The 20855-nt window shown below is 37.5% G+C and overlaps 1 protein-coding gene and 1 non-coding gene across 2 annotated transcripts in view; both read right to left on the bottom strand.

Moving 5' to 3' along the window:
- ARHGAP24 (Rho GTPase activating protein 24) overlaps window positions 1–20855 on the bottom strand; it is a 416254-nt gene that overhangs the window by 344411 nt on the left and 50988 nt on the right. The window contains exon 2 of the mRNA XM_087826703.1: window positions 39–235. Coding sequence (XP_087682829.1) covers window positions 39–215 — 177 coding nt within the window. The 5' untranslated portion in view covers window positions 216–235. The remainder of the gene's footprint in view (window positions 1–38; window positions 236–20855) is intronic.
- Window positions 9436–9542, bottom strand: LOC148094454 (U6 spliceosomal RNA). The gene has a single exon (XR_015716308.1). It is a non-coding gene; the product is annotated as a U6 spliceosomal RNA (small nuclear RNA).

Below are 20855 nucleotides of genomic sequence, written 5' to 3' on the forward strand. Positions count from 1 at the left end.
CTGTCTGGGCCCACAGCGCTTTTTACTGCCTTACTTACCAAGGGCTTGGTTTCATCTTCATCTTTGAAATAATGGAGCTGGTCTCCCTTGAGCACAAACCAGCGGGTGTGCCAAGTCTTGACAAAGCCTCCTTGCTTCCTCAGCCACCCACACTTCATGGCGCTATTCCGCCCTTGGCCTTGGGGGTTCTCCGCCGAGTCGTTGCTCTCCTCCATTATCAAGCTGATGGACTTTCCTATTTAGCAAACAAACAAACAAAGGAAAGAAAGAATAAGGTGCTCTGATATATTCAATTCCCCCTTATATCACCCCTGTCCCTTAAAAAAACAAAACCAAAAAAAAACAGGCTGAGGGGTAAAAATGTGTATTAACTCACTTGCCAAATTTCTGGACACAAACCACAGACCTGACAACACTGTCCCTGGGGAAAACTTGGAGAGAGCTCATTGTGTCTTCTCTAAATGAGCTAGTCAGCTGGGTAATAATATCCCCTTTTTTACTAAGTAGAACTAAAGATGGGAAAGTTCTGGAGGTTACGTGTTAAGAAGTAATTTTTGAAAACTGAAACAACCAATGAAAACCATAACTTTCATGATAATGGGCCTCTGTGTTTGGTGTGTACTGATTGGGGCCCGTTTGCACAGGCCTGTGATTATCTGAGCAAACACTAGCCTGACACATGTTAAAGTTTAAAGGGACTATTTTAAAAGCCTCAATGGAAGACATTTGTTTTACATATGCGAAAATTTCTCAAGATGAATATGGCCCCTTTTCCCCAAAGTGTATCCCGCTGAGAGTTTCTTTTGCTGGTCAGGAATTAATGCAGCTGAAAAGGTTTAGAAAAAGAATTTTTTTTACAAAAAGAACCCTGCTCAGCCAGTTGAGTTTCCTTCAAACACCAGGACCAAGTGGGGTACTCCAGTCAATTGCATTATGAAGAGCATTGCAAGGTTCTGCGTGAAGATGTTTAAGACCGTACACACTACACATAGCAAGAAAATGAGCTTATCATGGAGAAAATATTAATCAACAGGTGAGATGCTAAACTGCCACAGTAAGGATGGGGGAGGTGCCTTTCTGGGAGAGCCAGGAATAAGTGTCTAAGAATATATTTTCCTGTCCCAAAGGCTTTCTGCAAATTCTTGCCAATATTGCACATTTTCAGGAAGAGTCCACTCTTACCTTTGTGTCTTTGATGAGGACCTAAGGATACAGGCTAAATAATAAAGAATATTCCTGTCCTGACATATCCATGCACAAAGCCCCTACTTTTCTGCTTGATTCCAGAAAACATACTGTCCTTCTGTCTAGTGCTTGTTTTCACCATTAATTTTTCAATTGATTTGTATGTACACAATCCTGGTTATAGATTCCATGAAGCTCCCATTGTCAGCCCCTAGTTATTTAAGTTTCTCCCTTGAAGGTACAGGGCAGACCTTCCCATATTGGGCCTTTAGTGTCTTTGACTTTAGTCCTGCCCTCCTTGTTGCAGAGATGAAGCAGAACTTTGGCTCCAACTAATCAGGTTTTGATCATCTCAACCATCTTCTCTGTCGTTTTGCCCCTTCCATCGGCCTGCGTTCCAACCTATCTCCATCCTTGCTTTATCTATCACTTTAAACTACTTTTAAGCTTCAAGTAGGCCCCCTGACCACCATCTGTCCTATTCGATATCCACTTTACCCTTTTTCTACTGAAACATCTTTCTCATTAACAGGCCCTCATCTCCATAAAACATCCTGAAAGTCCCTTTGCTGCACAGGCATTCCCGTGACAGAAACGCCTCACTGCAGGAAACATTCCCCCATTGAGTGCGTGCCTGTGTGTGTGCAGATTGGATCACGCCCGCCTGGTGCCTCGTTTGTTATGCCCTCAAGGCAGGAACTTTCATCTCTTTTATTTTTATGTTACTTGACCTAGTACAAAGAGCCAAGTAGGCCTCACTCTAAATGAACAATAAATACTGTAACATAATTTAGATAATAAGTATGGTTATTTAGACCACTCTAAATAATCGTTTTGGTCTCCTGGTATTTAAATTGTTCAAATCTACACAAGTTGCCATTTCATCAGCACCTATGTATTCTTTGACGAATACCTTAGCTTATAGAGTTGAACTTATAAAGGTCTTTCTTAAAACAAATACTCCAACACACACACACACACACACGCACACACACACACATCTAGAACTCATTGTACAACAACAAACTCTTTCTTTTGGGCCCTTCTTTTTTTTTTTCTTCCCTCTTATAATTCATACTTTCTATTAAGTTTGAAAAATCCTCTCTAAAATTCTTCAAGGTAATTAGGAACCAACCACCAATAACGTAAAAAACACAAGTGCCCAGTTTTGGTTTTGTCTCCCATTAATGCCTTAGTAAAAAACATGTGCACATTAGAACATTGTTTATGATTCTTCTTACCTAAGCTGTTTACAAGCCTGGTGAAACCAACGAGAGCATCGCCCACTGAACTCCTGGCTATGATGCCTATATTTTCATAACTTCAGAATGTGTCAGCAAATATTCGACCAGCACTAGTTGTAACAATTCATTAAAACAGAAATGAAAACAGATTGTATCATATCCCCAAGAGAAAATAATGCCACAACTATTGCTGGATGAGTAAAACGAAGTTGTACTAAAATAATCATGATTTGTATAGAGGAGTCTTGATAGTTCTGCAGAAATTAAAGGGCTCAAATTCTAACCCTGATCTGTACAGTGACAGTGCTGGCCTGGATCATTTCTGACTGCAGTGCCTTCGAGCCCTCTGAAATCTACCATCTCTCAATTCCACAGGCATAAGGACACTAGGTACCCTCGGCACTTCCTGCCATGTCTGGCATAGAGTGAAGCACAATCAGTGTTTGCTAAATTAATAAATATTGTAATAGGTTTGGTGCTAGATATCTAAACGTGAACATGATCTTCCTCTGGAACCCGATCCTGCACCAAACCTGATCTTAGTAAATGGCATCATGATAGACACAGCTGAAAGAAATAAAGTGATCATCTTCGAGTCCTGACTCCTCCTCGCCCTGAATGTCAAATCCATCAGTAAATTCAGAAATATTTTCAAATCCATCCGGTTGGCTCCATCTCCATTGCCACCCCCTGATCCAAGCCATCATTATTTTTAAATGATTCTCCTAGCCCTCCAACTGGTCTCATTGCTTCCATTTTTAACCACAAACACAAAGACACAGGCGCATGCTCACACATATTTTACTCTCCACAAAGCAGCCAAAGTGAGCTTTTAAAAATTTGAATCAGATAATGATTCTCTGCCCTTAAATTTTTGATTGGCTCTCATTATGCTTATTTTTAAATCTAGAGCCTTACCATGGCCTATAGTCAGGAGTCATCTGGCACCTGTTTGTTGATCTACACCTCATGTCACCTACCCCTCATTCCCCCCATTCTAACACACGCACAAAAACACACACACCCGCACACACTTAAAAGCTCTGATGCAAGCAACCACACCAGCTTACTTCCAGTTCTGGAAACACCAACTCCTTTACACCTTTTTTTTTTTTAATTTTTATTTTTGTTTAAAGTATTACAGCTGTCCCTTTTTCTCCTCAATGACCCGTTCCCCCCCCCCCCCGGTTCCTTCCCCCTCCCCAGTCCCTCTCCCCACCATTGTCCGTGTCCTTGGGTTGTGCACATCTGCATATAAATTCCTTGGTTACTCTCTCCCCCTCCACCCCCCCGCCCCCCTCCATCCCTCTGACATTTCGTCAGTCTCATCTATGCTTCCACGTTATTGAATCTGTCCTTTACACCTTGATCACTGATACTTGCTGATCGCTGCCGAAGCTACTCTGCCCCATGCTCTTTGCACCGCCCACCCCTTCTCACCCTCTAAATCTCAGCCTAAAGCTACCTCCTCCCAACAAGGCTTCACTAATCACCCAGTGAGTTAATTGCCCTCTTGTTTATTCTCTATCACTGCACTCTGTCCTCTGTCTTCCTAACACTTCTTTAAATTGTTACTTCTTTAGCTGTTTATGGCTGATCACCCCTCCAGGGGATCATAAGCTTGGAGAGGCCAAGGACTGAGTTCATCCAGTGCCTTTAAGAATGCTCACTTGATATTCAGTAAACAATATTAAGTCAGTGAATGAAGCTATGTAACAACCACAATAGAATATATACAAATAATATTTTGGAGAGTGTTTACATTGCATTTAATTCCTTAAAGAAAATTGTATACTTTATGAAGTTGATTTGTTTTCCTCTGACTTAGGAGACTTCACTTAGCATGAAAATTGTTCTTAAACACAATGTCAAAATCATCAAGCTTAAGTGAACCTGAAATGGTCCTTTATGAAGAAATACAACATTAAAAAATTTATACTTTTTAGCTTTGTAGGAAATACATGCAATCAATTGTGGTTAAGTATAAAGAAAGTATGGTGTGCTCGTTCAAATTCTCAGAGAATCATTTAACCAAATCTCCATTGGGAAAGTACTTCCACTGTGGTCAGGCCATGGCAGATGAACTGTAGATGAGATCACAGAACAGAACTATCAACTAAGGGGTTTAGCCAATCAACAATGACAATATAACAATAGCATAAATTAATTGTTACTTTAACAAAAACAGAACTGAAAAGTTAAGTTGTGTCTTCAGATCAATCTTAGGAAAAAGCTTTAACGATGGCTACTGTACCACACCGAGGCTGAGAAAGTCGCCATCATTTGATGGGCTGATAGCTTTGGATCATTTTCCAGGTGTGGAAACTGATTTGTACATCTACTTGTGTGGTTCTTTTTTGCAACCATATGGTCTAGGAACACAACAGTATTACATGGTGCAATCTGAGATGAAATTCATGCTCCTAACAAAATTTCTAAAAGTCAAACAGCCACACACATAGGTATTTATATTTGTGACTTCAACAAAGAATACATAAACATGCATATAATCAAAGATGTGTAAAAATAGAATGCCATATGCCATAGAGTTGCAGCATGTTTGAATTCACCTACACAACTACACGTGTTTAGCAAACACAAGAGACCGACAAAGAAGGAGGGAGCTAGAGAGTCTGTCAGAGAGAGACAAATACCATATGATTTCACTTATATGTGGAATCTAAAGAACAAAATAAATGAACAAACAAAATAGAAACAGATTCAGAGATACAGAGCGAACTGGTGGCTGCCAGAGGGGAAGGAGGTTGGGGGCCTGGGTGAAAAAGGTGAAGGGATTAAGAAGTACAAATTGGAAGTTACAAAACAGTCACGGGGATGTAAAATTACAGCAGAGGGAATATAGTCAATAATATTGTGATAACCATGTATGGTGCCAGTTGCAGTACTGGAAATATCAGGGGGAACACTATGTGAAATACATGCTTGTCTAAACACTATGCTGTACACCTGAAACTAATACAAAATAAAACTGAAAGTTTAAAAAACTAAAAAAAAAGAGGAGGAGGAGAAGCTAGAGAAAAAGGAGAGAGAGAACAACTTAAAAGCAAAAGCGGTTTCACGCACGCCTCCGCTGGACCCGGTGCGCGCACTCCCACAGTGCGGGGCCCGCGCCTGCGGTCAGTGCCAGCTCCCTGGGCCTCTGCGGGTCACCTCTCTGTGCAAACGTCACCCCGGAGTTCCCGAGTTCACGTGACTTCCCACTGCGTGGCTCTTCAACAGAAACTACTCCAGTTGTTCAGTGAAAGAACAGTGACCTGTTCTATCGCTCTGGGAGAAAACAAAAATAAAACTGGCAGATTTGATAAAATCCTGCAATTTGTGAGAGATGTATGTAACTTTCAAGAGCAATTCTGTTCACACCCAATTGTCACCTTTTGGGTTGACATTAGAACCTAACTCCTTTGTAAAATGAATGTGACTGCACTGTCAACAAAAGCCAATGTTTATCTGAATTCTAACTTTTTTTGTTTTAAAACAACTTTGTCTTGAGTTGTTGCTAACAGGCTAGTTTGTCAGGCAGTATAGTGCATTTTATTGTGGTTTATGTCTAAATGCTAACATATATCCTTTCTATGGGTGATGGTTCACAAAGCAAACCATAAACAAGGAATGACATAACGTGCGTGTGTGTATACATGTGTTTGTATATGTGTATGAATGTGTACATGTGTGTGCACATGTGTGTTTGTAAGTATATATATATTGTGTGTTTTAACAGGGATTGCACCGAATTTATAGATTGCTTTGGGTAGTATGGACATTTTAATGATGTTAACTCTTTCAATTCATGAACACAGTGTATTCTTCCACTTGTCTATATCTTCCTCTATCTGTTTTTGCAGCATCCTGCAGTTTTCCAAATACAGGTCTTTTACCTCCTTGGTTAAGTTTATTCCTAAGTATCTGAAATTTTTTGTTGCAATGCTAAATGGGATTGTTTTTTAGTTTCTCTTTCTGAGAGTTCATTATTGGTGTATGAAAATGTCATCAATTTCTGAATGTTAATTTTGTATCCTGCTGCACTGCTGAATTCATTTATTAAATCTAATAGTTTTTTAGTGGTGTCTTTAGGATTTTCTATGTACAATATCATGTCATCTGCAAATAATGAGTTTTACTTCCTGTTTTCTCCCTAAGGAAGAAAATTCTTAAAAAGCAAAATATTTTTCCAGATTCTTTTCTCATTTTTTAAATACTCAGTTCCATTCCACTGGTAGAAAGACACGCAAGCATATTCCTGCAGATCTGACATTCTTTGATGAAGCAAAAAACATAGAAAAGCTTTGCCATTCAATAATGTCTATGGAACAACCTGATTGGGGTATTATAATAAATCCATGAAATTGATTTATTTTTATTTTTATTATTTTCCAGAACATTTCTTCAATAACTACAATCATTTACCTAATTTAGAACTTAATATTCTAAATATTTAGATAATTTCAGGCTTGATCTCTCTTTTTCTCTCTCTGCCCCACTCCCTTTCCTCTAGCAGGCACCAAGTAAAGACTATGTGAGCACACCGTGAAAAAGTGGCCACCTGCAAGCCAGGAAAAGAGCCTCACCAGGACCTGACCATGCTGGCACCTCAATCTAGACTTCCAGCCTCCAGAACTGTTCGAAAATAAATGTCTGTTGTTTAGACCACGCAGTCTATGGTATTTTGTTATGGCAGCCAGAACAGAATAAGGCAATGTACATCTACAAAAAAAAGTATGAGAAATAATTTAAAGAATTAAATCTTAGTAGCTTGTTGTAAGGCAACTGCTAACCAAAGAAAACAGATGAGTGAAAAACAGTTTACTTTCTCCCTCATTCTCAACCACATCACTTCTTCATTTGAAGAATGAATCCAACCGTGGTGCCTACCACAGAATAAGCACTGTAAGTCTGATATTGAAGAGGATCTAGTGGAAACTGTTTTAGCTGCAAGATGAATTTCAGGAGTCTAAATCTGTTTTCAGGAAGCAATTGAATTTCTTGAAGTACCTTGGGTTTTACACAGTTGTTCTCACTGCCAGGACTACATGGTTAACTTTTTTCCTTTTTAGGTACATTCCTTTTATTTTTACTTTTTTATTTTACTTTTCAATTACAGTTTACACTCAATATTATTTTGTATTCATTTCAGATGTACAGCATAATAGTCAGATAATCATATGCTTCACAAAGTGTTCCCTCTGATATTTCAAGCACCCAAATAGCACTATACATAGTGATTACAATATTATTGATTCTGTTCCCTATGCTGTACTTTACATCCCTGTGATGATTTTGTAACTATGAATTTATACTTCTTAATCCCTTCACCTTTTTTGCCCAGTATTCCAATCCCCCTCCTCTCTGGTTACCATCGGTATGTTCTATCTATGAGTCTGTTTAAATTTTGTTTGTTTACTCTGTTCTTTATATTCCACATGTAAGTGAAATCATATGGTATTTGCTTTCCTCTGACTGACTTATTTCACTTAGCACAGTACTTTCTAGGTCCATCCCTGCTGTTGCAAATGGTAAGATTTCATTCTTTTTTATGGCCGAGTAATATCCCAGTGTACTATATATATATATACACACACACACACACACACACACACACACACACACACCATGGCTTTTTATTCATCCTTCAGCTCCTACACTAAAGCTTCCCTAGTGCCACTTCCATCTTCACCCAACCTGGGCATTCCCATTCCATGAGCTCCCTCATCACTCTGGACATAATCTTTATCACCTGTGAGCCATATTCTTATTACTTTATAGTTTTCTACACCATAACTCATTGAGGATAAGTGCTCTCTGGAATCCCCCAGACTAACTAGCATATACTGACCACCCAAAGGTTTGTTAAATAAATGTAAATGAATGAAGAAATGAAGAAATGTATAAATGCATAAGTCAGTCTTTGGGGCCTACTAGAACTAACTCCAGAGGCCTCAAGGCTCCCTAGAGTACAGTATAAAACTTCTAAATATTTTATTATCAGACACCAATGCAAGGACTTCAGGCCAAATTTTCCCACCTAAATCTAATCCTGTAAGCTTTTAGCAGTTCAAAGCTAAATTGAACTTCAGAAATTACTGAGCAAGAAAACTCCCATCTGTCTCACTGGTGATGTTACCTTTACTCATAATTTGAGTTAAAAAAATGACATAACATTATATTAGTTTCAGGTGTACAATGTAATGATTCTATATTTGTACATACAGTTATTTGCCAAATAACAATAGGGATACGCTCTGAGAAAAGCATCATTAGGAATTTTGTCTCTGTGTGAACATCACAGGGCGCACTTACACAAACCTAGATAGTACAGCCTACCTCACACCTAGGCTGCACGGTAGGGTCTACTGCTCCTAGGCTACGAGCCTGTACAGCATGTTACTGTACAAAACAACACGAGAGGAAATCAAGCGCCAGAGAAAATGATGAGGTCAAGAGACAGGGGAAATATAAGATGTATGAGGGCACTGCCAGTGTAATATAGTACAATGTTTTACAGCAAGATTTTTTTATAAGTAGGAAGAATACTCTAAAATAATGATAGAAGTATAGTAAACTCATAAACCAATAACATAATTGTTTATTATCATTGTCAAGCACTACGTACTGTACATAATTGTGTGCACTGTGCTTTTATGTGACTGGCATCACAGTAGGGGTGTAACACCAGCATCCCCACAAACACGTGCGTGATGCACTGCGCTATAATGTTTGTTAAGATGACTATGCCATCACTAGGTATAGGAACTTTTCAGCTCTATTGTAATCTTATGGGACCACCATCCATATCCATCCTTGACTGAAATGTCATTATGTGGTGACTGTATTAAAAATGATCATCACGTAAGTCCAGTTAACATTCGTCACCATACATAGCTACAAAGTTTATTTCTTGTGATGAGAACTGTCAAGATCCACTTCCCTAGCTACTTTCAAATATGCAATGCAGTATTATTACCTCTAGTCACCATGCTCTACATTACATAAAAATATGGAGCACTGCATGAATCTGCCTGTCCTCCTTGCACAGGGGCCATGCTAACCTTCTCTGCATTTTTCCAGTTTGGGTGTATGTGCTGCTGATGCGAGCACAGAAGTCATCTTCTTTTAAGGGAAGAACTAATAGCTTGCTGAGAGTTCAAAGACGGCAATAGTCATTGCATCATATGGCCACAAAGAAAATAGATTCGAAGTGGGAAAAGGAAATGGGAGTTGGATGTCCCTTATTTTATATTAATTAGTCTAATCTATTACTAGATGCTTAAATATAAGATCAGAAACCTGATTTTATAAACATCTCATTTTTTAAACTTTTATGTGTCTCTTCCCTACTTTTACTCATAGTTCAAAACTTTGTTTTGAAAACCTGTCTCAAGAAACAAAAAAAGAGGTTCTCCATACCTAAATCTGAAAAGTAATGGGATTATAATACCCAAAGGATGGGGAACCAGGGCAGCGATGAAGGAGAGCTTTTGCACAGTGGGAAGGACGGGGCAAACCTGAGCAAGTGGCATGCTGAGAGACACTGGGCTCAGGTGGGGACACCTGCTCAGCTGGGTCCTCCGCTCACAGCAGGGAAATAACCTCTGGGCCTGTCGCTTACAGAATTGTTCCATCTCTGTCCCCTCATGATCACATTTTTGGTTTTTTTAATCCTCACCAGAGGATATTTTTTCCATTGCTTTTCAGAGAGAGTGAAAGGGGGAGAGAGAGACAGAGAAACACTGATGTGAGAGACACACGGATTGACTGCCTCCCACACACGCCCGCCTGGGGCCAGGGAACGAGCCTGCAACTGAGGTGCCAAGGGCCGGATAGAACCCGCAACCTTCCGTCCATAGACCGGTGCTCTAACCACTGAGCGAACTGGCTAGGGCCACATATTTAAGCTTATATAAAAACTTGTCTGAAATATAACTTTTAATGTGATTCCTTTCATGAGACCAACCCAGGAAGATCAGATATGTTGTTGATGACATTATCATTTCAAGGATGTCTATGGGGTCAGCTTTTTATTCAACCATACTTCAAAGAAGATACTTTACAAGTAAGTAACTTTGGCTGATAGTCATTCACCTATAATAAACTCTCAGGTTTTCTCCTTCAAATGCAAGCTGTAAGCTATTTAATGATTTCCAATAAGGACCTCTTCTTTGTCAATTAATCCTATGGGTTGGACATCATCAGCCTTCTTTTATAAGCTGTGGAAAATTACTTGGCACTGTAAGTATATAAATCTTGTCCTAATCACTGAACCACAGTTGCTCTCCCACTGGTTTATTATATTGAGGTAATGACAACACAATTTTTCCATTAGAATTTGAGGAAAGTGGGGAGATGTCCAAGTGAAAATATCTGACTGCAATTCCGCTTTATTCAGCATCATTCACATTGATGCGTTAAACTTTGATCTTTAAGGAGGTACCATTATTCTCATATAACTTGAACATATTACATAGTTCTTCAAAATATCTAATTAATACACACTTTAGTTTCAGATAATGAACAGAAACCTACCTTTCCTGCACTTGAATATATTTAATTAGCAGTTCAGTGAAAGACAAATAAACACTATACATAAAAAGCCATTTTTGAAAAATAGGAAGCTTGGTGGGACATATGATTTTGGCATGCTCAGAAGCCTCCCTTTGGGGAACCCTCTCTCTTCCATGCCATGTTGTTTGTTGATAGCACTATCCCACTGCCAGAATGTGTGTCTCTACTTGATCACACAAAGGTCCTGAGCTCCCCAGCAACAGTGACCAGGCCAGGGAGTGGATATGTGACTGAAGCAGTGCCAAGTGGGGTCCTTCCTTACCCAGCCATAGCAACAGTGGAAAGATGAGCCTCTGAGGCTGACAGCTTTCATCTTCCCTGCCTGTAGAGGAAAGCTGTCTGCACACTGAGGCTCTTCAGAGACAAGCAGATGTGAATGAGCAGAAGAATGGGGAGAGCCCTGGAATATCCATCCTAGTTCTAGTTCCTGAAGTCCTGGCCTGTGTGTACCTCCTTGGGCCCATGAGCTATGTCCTACTGTTCCCAGCAAAGTGAACAAATAAATTCCGGTTTGCTTAATCTCGTTTGAGTTACTTGCTACCCTAAAGAATCTTGATTAATAATTTAAAGGAAAAAAAAAAACACTTTAAAATACTTCTGCAAAAATTTTCTTTAAAACATAAAATTCTAGCCCGGCCAGGCATAACTTAGCGGTTGAGTGTCAACCTAGGATCCAGGAGATCACAGTTCAATTCCCAGGCAGGGCACATGCCCGTGTTGCAGGCTCGATCCCCAGTCGGGGGCGTGCAAGAGGCAGCCGATCAATGACTCTCTCATCATTGATGTTTCTCTCTCTCCTCTCCCTTCCTCTCTCTGAAATCAATAAAGTTTTTTTTTTTTTTAAATAAAATAAATAAAATAAAATTCTAGGCTTATAACACAAAGAGCTTCCTTCCTGTACTTTGTATCAAACACAAAAATAATTAAACCTATATTTAAAAGCTAAAACTTCTAGAAGAAAACATAGGAAAACAAATTCACAACCTCAGGGAAGAAAGTGATTTTTTTAAAGGATATAGAAAGTAATAACATAAAAATTTATAAATTAGACTTTATTAAAAGTAAAAACCTGCTCATCAAGACATCATTTAAAAATAAATAGGCAAGAGGTGGAGGGGGTCAATGGGGGGGAAGGGATATCTGTAATACTTTCAATAAAGACAAATAAAAATAAATAAATATGTAAATAGGCAAGTCAGACATTGTCAGAAAAATTTGCAAAACATATATCTGCCAAAGACTTACATCCATAATATACAAAGGATTCCTATAACTCAATAATAAAAAGACAAAAGAAACGATTTAGAATATAGAAAAAATTATACAGATACTTCACAAAGGAAGATATACAAATGACCAATAATCTCATGAAAAAGTCCCAGCACCATTATACATCAGAGAACTATATATTCAGATCCAATGAAATGCCAAAGCATAAACATATGAATGGTTAAAATTAAAAACAGACTGATAAGACCAAGTGTTTCTGAAAATGTAAAGCAACCAGAATTTTCACACATTGCTGGTAGGAGCATAATGGTATAACCACTTTGGTAAACCGTTTGGCAATATCTTGTCAAGTTGAACACACCTCTATCTATGACTTATCAATTCCAATCATAGGTGTATAAGCAAGAGAAATGGAATCCAAGTGTTCACAAAATATCTGTACAAAAATGTCCATAGTAGTTTTATTCATATCAGCCCCAACTCAAAATAACCCCAACAATGCCCATCAACAAGTGAGTAGGTAAACAAACTGAAGCACAACCATGCAGTGAAATACTCCTTAGTCAATAACGAGACTGAATTATACATGTACACAACATGGATGAAATCCATACTTACTATAATGAGTAAAAGAAGCCAGATACGAGAATATACATTTTATGATTCCATTCATATGAAGTTCTAGAATAGGCCAAACAAGTCTATGGATATAGAAATCAGAAAAATGACTACTCTTGAGGGGGTGGATTAGTGACAGGGAAGGGGCACAGGGGACTTTCTAAGGTTATGGAAAAGCTTATTATCTCGATAGGACATGAGTTATTTGAGTGTGTAAATATTTGTCTAAACTAACAAACTGTAAATGTAAGATTTGTACACAAATCATGATGTTCTAATGATTTGTATTCTCCCCCAAAAAAACAGTGAAAAATATTTACTTCTATTTAGTAGGTTTGGTTTTCACTGTGGCATGGGTAAACAGTTCTGAAATAATTTCTGTGTATTCCAAATCAAGCAAATAAATATGTATGTTGAACATAATGGGAAGACAGGTCTCTCCCTATTGGAAAAGGAAGTTACAAATATGGAAATGGGAAGACAAGAACGCATCTTGTGGTTTGAAATTGGAATTAGAGATATCAGTATGAACTTATGGCATACAACATGATGACTTGGTTTACACATACATAGTGATGATGACTACAGTCAAGCTAATTAATGTATCACCTTCTCACATGGTTACCATTTTTGTGTGTGATGAGAGCACCTGAAATATACTCTCTTAGCAAATTCCCGGTATTCAATAAAGTATTATTAACTCTAGTCATCAGGCTGTACATTAGATCTCCAGAATTATTCATCCTACCTAACTGTAGCATTAGACCTTTTGACCAACATCGCATGGTTTTTAATAGATATAGAAATAAATATAGACATACATTTACTAATTCTGTTAGCTGAGAGGGCCTGGAAGTAATGACACACCAGTAGTAATGAATAAACACACCTAATGTCCAAATCTTGACTTGTGAGCACCATACCCTTTGAAATGGAAGCATGACTATCTGGATAAAAGGTTGATTGATTCTAGCGCTTGGTCAGGAAAAGTATAAGCTAATACTAGAAAAATATGTGCCAGAAATTCAGGAAACACTCAATAATTATGTGGAAATATCAGAAGACAAAGAAGCTAGTTTGAAATGGTTTTCACTGGCTTAATATGGGACAATTTGAGAATATGAATAAATAATAAAAGTTTGGGTCACATCAGTAGAATAAAACATAAAATGATATCAGTTCTATTGATATAATAAATAAACAAATAAACAATTAATCAAACTAACAGAAGACAAGCAAAAGCTCTTCCTTTCAGAATGTCAACTAAAAAAATATATGGAAGCAATAACAAAGTTAAAAATTATCAATGGATACAAAAACTAGTGGGAAAAATTTGGTGGGAAAAAGATATTTACATAATCTCCAAGTATCTCCCCACAAATTAATCATTATTTAGGAGTAAAATAGTAACTATACTGTGGAGAAACCTGGCAGATCCAATGCAACCCAAGTTTACATTATCAGTGTTGGAACAGCTGTCATTACGTGCCTCCCAATGTGATGTTCTGAGGACACACTATCTTTCACTTCTGTGGTAGTTCTGCCAAGAATGCATAGCCTGAACCTAATCATGAGGAAACATTACACAAACCCAAACTGAGGAAAATTCTACAAAATAACTGGTGTGTATTTTGCAAAAATCTCAAGGTCAAAAAGACCAAAAAAAAAAAAAGTAAAGGACTCTTCCACATGCAAGTACACTAAAGAGATATGACAATTAAACACAATGCTTGACTCTGGCTTGGATCCTGAGCTAAGGGAAAAAATAGAGAAAGAAGGCATTATTGGGAAAATTGATAAAAGTGTAAATATAAACGGTGACATAGATAATATTATTGTATCACATCAAATTTTCTCATCTTGATCATTGATAATTGCAGTTCTGTGACAGGGTACTCGTTCTTAGAAAATGCACAGTCCAGTATTTATAAAGGAACATGATGTCTCTACTTTATTTTTAAACAATTCAGAAAAAATCATAATAAACAGACAGGTATGTAGCTACAATGATAAAGCAAATGGAACAGAATGTAAACAACTGGTGAATCAGGGTAGAGGGTGTTTAGGAGTCCCTAGTGCTATTCTTGTAACTTTTCTATAAATGTGAAAGCATTTCAAAATCGAGTGTTACAGAACACAGATGGCTTACAGTAAGATGACATGAAGGAGAGGCGAATTCTGTTCTTCACTGGACCACCACGAGTAGGTCTCAAATATGCTACTGTAACTGAAAGTGTACTACAGGAGAAGTTAGTAAACTTGGCTCTGAAATTAAACAGCTATCTTACCTTGAGGGAGTTGTTTATTTATTTATTTATTTATTTATTTATTTATTTATTTATTTTGGCCTTAGAACTCTGTGCCCCCAAATAAAGAGGTTGAATAACTATTCGATATCTAAGATTCCTGCTAATTCTAAAATGCTGTGATTTTTAGAAATTCTTAACAATTACTTCCAGAGGTAACATGATTAGTAGGAAGATTTCCTAGTTCGCTTACAGTTAAGGCTTCTAAAGGTAAAAGGACGGCAGATAGAGCAGAAGTCTTGTTCTCTTCCTGGCCCTTGTTACTGAACTGCCATGCCATTTTAGTTTTTACTTTTTGAAAATGTCATGCCTTAATTTAGAAGATTATAAAAATTGTTGACTACCACTGAAAATCTGAATATAACCTTCTCTTTGCTTTTAGATAGAAATATGATTTTTATTTGATCAATAAATAATATATAGTGTTTACTATATGTTCACTATTCTAATATGTGTGTATATGCACACATGTGTATAGGTGTATGTGTACATGTGTGTGTATATACACGTCATAGTCAAAAAAACTCTATGAAGTAAGTGTGATTATTATACAGTCTACAGGTGGGAAAACTAAGGTATCGGAAGGTAGCTATCGTCCTATAATCAATAAGTGGCTGTTGTAAACAACCAAGCACTCAAACTGAGGCAGCGTGGCTGCAGAGACTGTGTTCTTAACCACGCTCTACACTGTCTCTCAGCTATCACATGCAAATAAACTCTAGCATCGAATAGCCCATGCATGCAAAAATTCCACGAGAATCAGTAATCCTGAATGGTAACACTATTTATTCTTTATGCTGTATACACATAACCTCATTCTTCAGATCTATCACTAACATATTCCTATCTTGAATTTATGCACAAATAGTCTGTTTTCAGTTTTTACTTTAAGCTCTAATACTTGGCAGACCTTTCTGCGTGAACTCTTGGCAACATTAATTTGTTTCTCTTTCCCCCTCAGCAGCTTGAAAGTAGTCAAGTGAAAGAGCTCGGGGCTGCTGCCGGCCCGTCCTTTGCAGGAGCAGCGAAGACAGCCAGCCAGACCCAGCGCACTGGAGGCTCTCAACCCACGTCCTTCAGCAAGAGAACATGTGCACTGAAAGTAACAAATTCCTTTTTGCCTTTAAAAAAAGGAGCTATAGAGCACTGTGTTGTTTTAGTTGGAAAAGAACAGTTATAATTCCTAAGGATTTTATTACAGCAGGACTGACACATCTTCCCTCTCTCTAGGTGCCAATATCTGTGGCCACAAGTTGAGCTCAGTGAGGCCTCCCTAGATGCGAGAAATTACTCATGCAAATCCCAAACTCATCTTTCATGAGACTGAGATTGGGGGTAAAAGGTAAAGCTGGACAACTGTTCAGCAAGGGTGCTTTTCATTGGCAATAGGATTATCTGAGAGAGAGAAACGACAGGGACTGACTATGACAAGAGTAAGGGATAGAATCCATCATATTTTAACACTTCTAACACATGGCCTTGCGAAAAATAATCAGCAATATTTATATATAGGGCTTCTCATAAATTCTATGTACACAATCTGAATTTCATAAATTCCATATAATCCAAATAATTTCATATAATCCTTAAAAAATAGGGCTGAAGTCCCTGCTGTATACATGATCCAAGAGGCTAAGGTGACTTGCTCAAGCCATAAATCTAGCAAGTACCTGAGCAGGTATTTTTTTACTCTGGATTCTGAAGTTTTGGTTGCTTTTTTTCTTTTCCTTTTTTACCCACTGAACATACTGCTTCAAACTTATATACCATTACCTGATACAGACTATTACCTTATATCTCCTTGCATTCCCCCAAAATGAACAAATGAATAACGTAATAATGGAACCAAGAGTAAGCATTTAAATATTTATTATAGCTTAACACTGTTACAAAAACGTGTAAGACAAAATTAACAGACCATTGAGAAAATATGCTAACAGTACTTACTTTTCATAGAACTGCTTTAGGATTTTAAGAATTTAAATATAAAATGGAGTCATTATATGAAGGGCCACTTATGAAAACTCAAGGATTAACACAATTTCAATCACAATCTTAGAGTGAAAAGGAAAATAAAACATTTTAAGGCTTGTAGAAAAATTCTGCTCTCTAACATGGTTATGAAATGTCACACTCAGGTTAATATAAAGTCTAGTAATGATGTCTTTTATAACATGAACAGAGGGCCAATTTCCAATTAATTAGAAAAAAATCATATTTATCATCAAAACTATAATCAACACAATCCAGGCTTGCTTTGAGATCCAGAAGCCGTTTGGGATCTTGTAATACTGTAATCAGCATTTTTATCACTTACAAAACACTAACTAATCCAGATTCAATCATCATTCTCTCTTCCCCAGCTATACCAACAGTTGATTACATCATTCTTTCTATTCCCCAACTAGAATATTCCGTTCTCTCCGTCCTCATCATGTTCTCCATCCTAACTGGCTCTGCTCTGTTCTCACCACCACCGCCCCTTTGCCTCACAGCTAGGTGACGGCTTCATTCCAACCTTCAGCTTCCTGCCTCTAAGGCCCCTCTCTCAATGTTACTGCCAGGCCGCTAATTCTTTTATATAGTCCAGGGCCGCCAATAGCTGCCAACTGTGTAGCACATCATTTTAAAACGTAGCCTCATTTTCAAAGAGTCATAATCTAACCCAGTTTACCTTTCCAAATTATTGTTCATTACTCCCCCAACAAGCACCCTAGAAGGAGTCATTCAAATCTGTGTACTCAATTTAACCCAAACATGCAGCGCTTATTCTTACCTCTTCCTTCTTGGGAATTACTACAACTAAAATCATCACCATCATCATCATCTTCAAAAGCTAACATATATATTATTTATTATGTACAAGGAAATGTCATCCATGCTTTAGACATTTTAACTCACATGATCTTCACAATAACCTTGTGAAAAGATGCCATTATAATCATTTTCATTTTGCAGAAGGTCCAAGGCAGTGAAGTAAGTCATGCAAGGTCACACTGCTAGTAAATTGTGGAGCCAGACTTCAAACCAAGCAGTTTGATTCAAGATTCTATATTCGACCGCTATCTATATGCCTCTCAATTACCAATTAATTGTCATTACATAATTTGCTATTAATTTCACATATGCTCCTTTTTATCTCTTTAATAAATTATAAAATTACCCAAGTGTTTTATTTCTTTGAGGAGAGCCCTTAGTATTAGATATACAGTTAGCCCCAAACAATTGTATCTAAGGGAGACCATTTTATTAAAAAAATAAACATTATAAAAGACAAAGATTGAAGAATTATGATTAGTCAAAATGTATAGAATTAGATCTCCTGTCACTAGCAAAGTCCCCTGGGCCAGGACCTGCCTGTGGCAAGAGTATTGAGACGATAAAGACTGGAGCATAAGCTGGCAGGAGCTGCTTGCAGGTTTCTACATCAGAGAGGCTGCGTAGAAAGGAGAAACCTCTGAGAATTTTATAATTTTATTGGGGGGTTTTCCCCCTTAGTTATTAATGGTTAGCAGGGTAAAACAAAACTGCTTTTTCCCAAGGTAGCACAAGTGACTTTTTTTGCTTAGGTTGCTAAATTTATTCCCCAGATCTACATCTTCCTTAAACGACCAAGTCACCTCTCAGACTTGGCACACATATCCGCACCTCTTCATCAGAAGTCAGTGGGGGAAACCCTGACACCAAAATACAAGTGAAATGTTATTAAGTGACTTGTGCACACCACAACCTATGCTTTCTTTGAATACATTTGAATGACTATTTATAAGCTTCTCAATTTCCAAAATGTAAATAAATTTCTAGGGGCACAAGTTCAGTGATATGCTGGCTACTAATGGCCAGATAGTATCTCAGCGGGTAGCAAAGCATCCTCAGTGATGCCAGGAGTTCATCACATCCCCGAAGAAAGCTTTCTGCAATTGTAGATGCCACAGGCAAGCACGGGCACAAGTGTTTAAGAACTCAAATAAGCAATACTTTTTCTACATATTAGAACCCAGCTTACCCTAGTAATACTTTCAAAATTTAGCTGGAAGGACATCATTTTCCTCTGCAGGAATGTCTCGGCTCTATATGAGAGTCGAGTTTTACGGTGGAATAGGGTACAGCTCACATTCTTTCACATTGAAGTCCTATATTCCCTTCCACTGCTCAAAATCTGCCCTGGACTAGAGTCAATAATCAAAAGAGAAAGAAAAAAAAAAAGATTGTTGGAGTAGGAATGGCTGGGCACCAAAGATGAGATGTTACATCAATAGTTGCGTTTTTCTTTGTGTCTTAGGTCTGATCCTTGTCTTACCAACCAGATGAAAAACTCCTCAAGGTCGAAGATTGCGTCTTATAATCCCCTCATGCATAACTCAGAATTGAACATGAACTGGATACTCAATATGTACTTATCTAATGATTGAAATGTAAATGATAAAAAGGCTATTAAAAAGAGTAGATACAGAGTATCCAACACAGCATATTAGACACTACAGATAATTTCCCTTCTTTGGATTACTTTTTCCTTGAGCAAACTGAAAAAATATAATGAGGCTCTTTCTCACAAAATGTGCTTAGAATACCATAGCTTCCTATATTGCCCATAATAGGAACACAGTACATTTTTGTGGCTGTGAATATTAATTTTTTTATAAAGCACTATGTAAAATTACCTATGACCTAAAGTGTTCAGAAGATACATATTTTTTACTGAAAACTTATAAATGTTCATTCACACACACCTCAATGAATGTGCATGCTCACACATGCATATTTTCTAAGTTACAAAAAGGCACTATCCTTCAAATCGTATCATTCAAGTTATACATTAATAATAATCTATCATTGACAGTTTTATGAAAAGGCAATTCTTCCTCACTACTCCTCATTTTTCTTTAAAATCTTAATTAATTTAAGTTCACAAAATTTGTCCAAAGTCATCCATCATAAAGAAATATTGTGTGTTATAGTTGTCATAGATACTATTACTTATTTCACAAAATAGCTATAATTTTTGACATCTGAACACTAAATTTTCCTTATCATCAAAAGCTCCCACACCTGCTTTTGTTTACCAGTAAATCACTGAAACAGCAATCTATTATAATTAGGTAGGTGTGTTGATCAGAGTTTGAATTAGTAATAAAAAGGTATTTGAAACAGACTTGAAAACAAAATATGAGGGACCATTCAAGATAATTACGATATCAGTATATTTTCAGTGATATGTAACTACATCAAGTCTAGAGAAAACATGTTCATCAATAACATATATATCATCATACTTGGTACGTATGGCTTGTATAGTATGACTTGAGGGTGCTAAACAATAATAAAAGGTAGCATATTATATGATGTTTCCTCATGTCCTATACTAAGGATATAGTATGGAGATCCTATACTAGGCAAGGAAATACTGAAATCTCATCTAGAGATAAGACTTTTGGGCATCTCAGTTATCAGGACATAACAACTGCACCCCCAAACAAGGCACAGGTCATCTGGAAATAAAATAATTTATATGTGATGCAATGATCTTCAAGTATTTATCCAAATAACTGAAGACTGAAACATTAACTTCCACAGGGAAGCATTTGCTGAACTCCCTGATACAGTTTTAAGTATTTACAGCACCATATACATCTTCTCTGTGGAACTTGCCACAAATATACTTTTATATGTATTTGTGTGGTTCTTTTAGTAGACC

The sequence above is a fragment of the Miniopterus natalensis genome, chromosome 1 (genome assembly GCF_054644295.1).
Source record: "Miniopterus natalensis isolate mMinNat1 chromosome 1, mMinNat1.hap1, whole genome shotgun sequence".
Taxonomy (NCBI): domain Eukaryota; kingdom Metazoa; phylum Chordata; class Mammalia; order Chiroptera; family Miniopteridae; genus Miniopterus; species Miniopterus natalensis.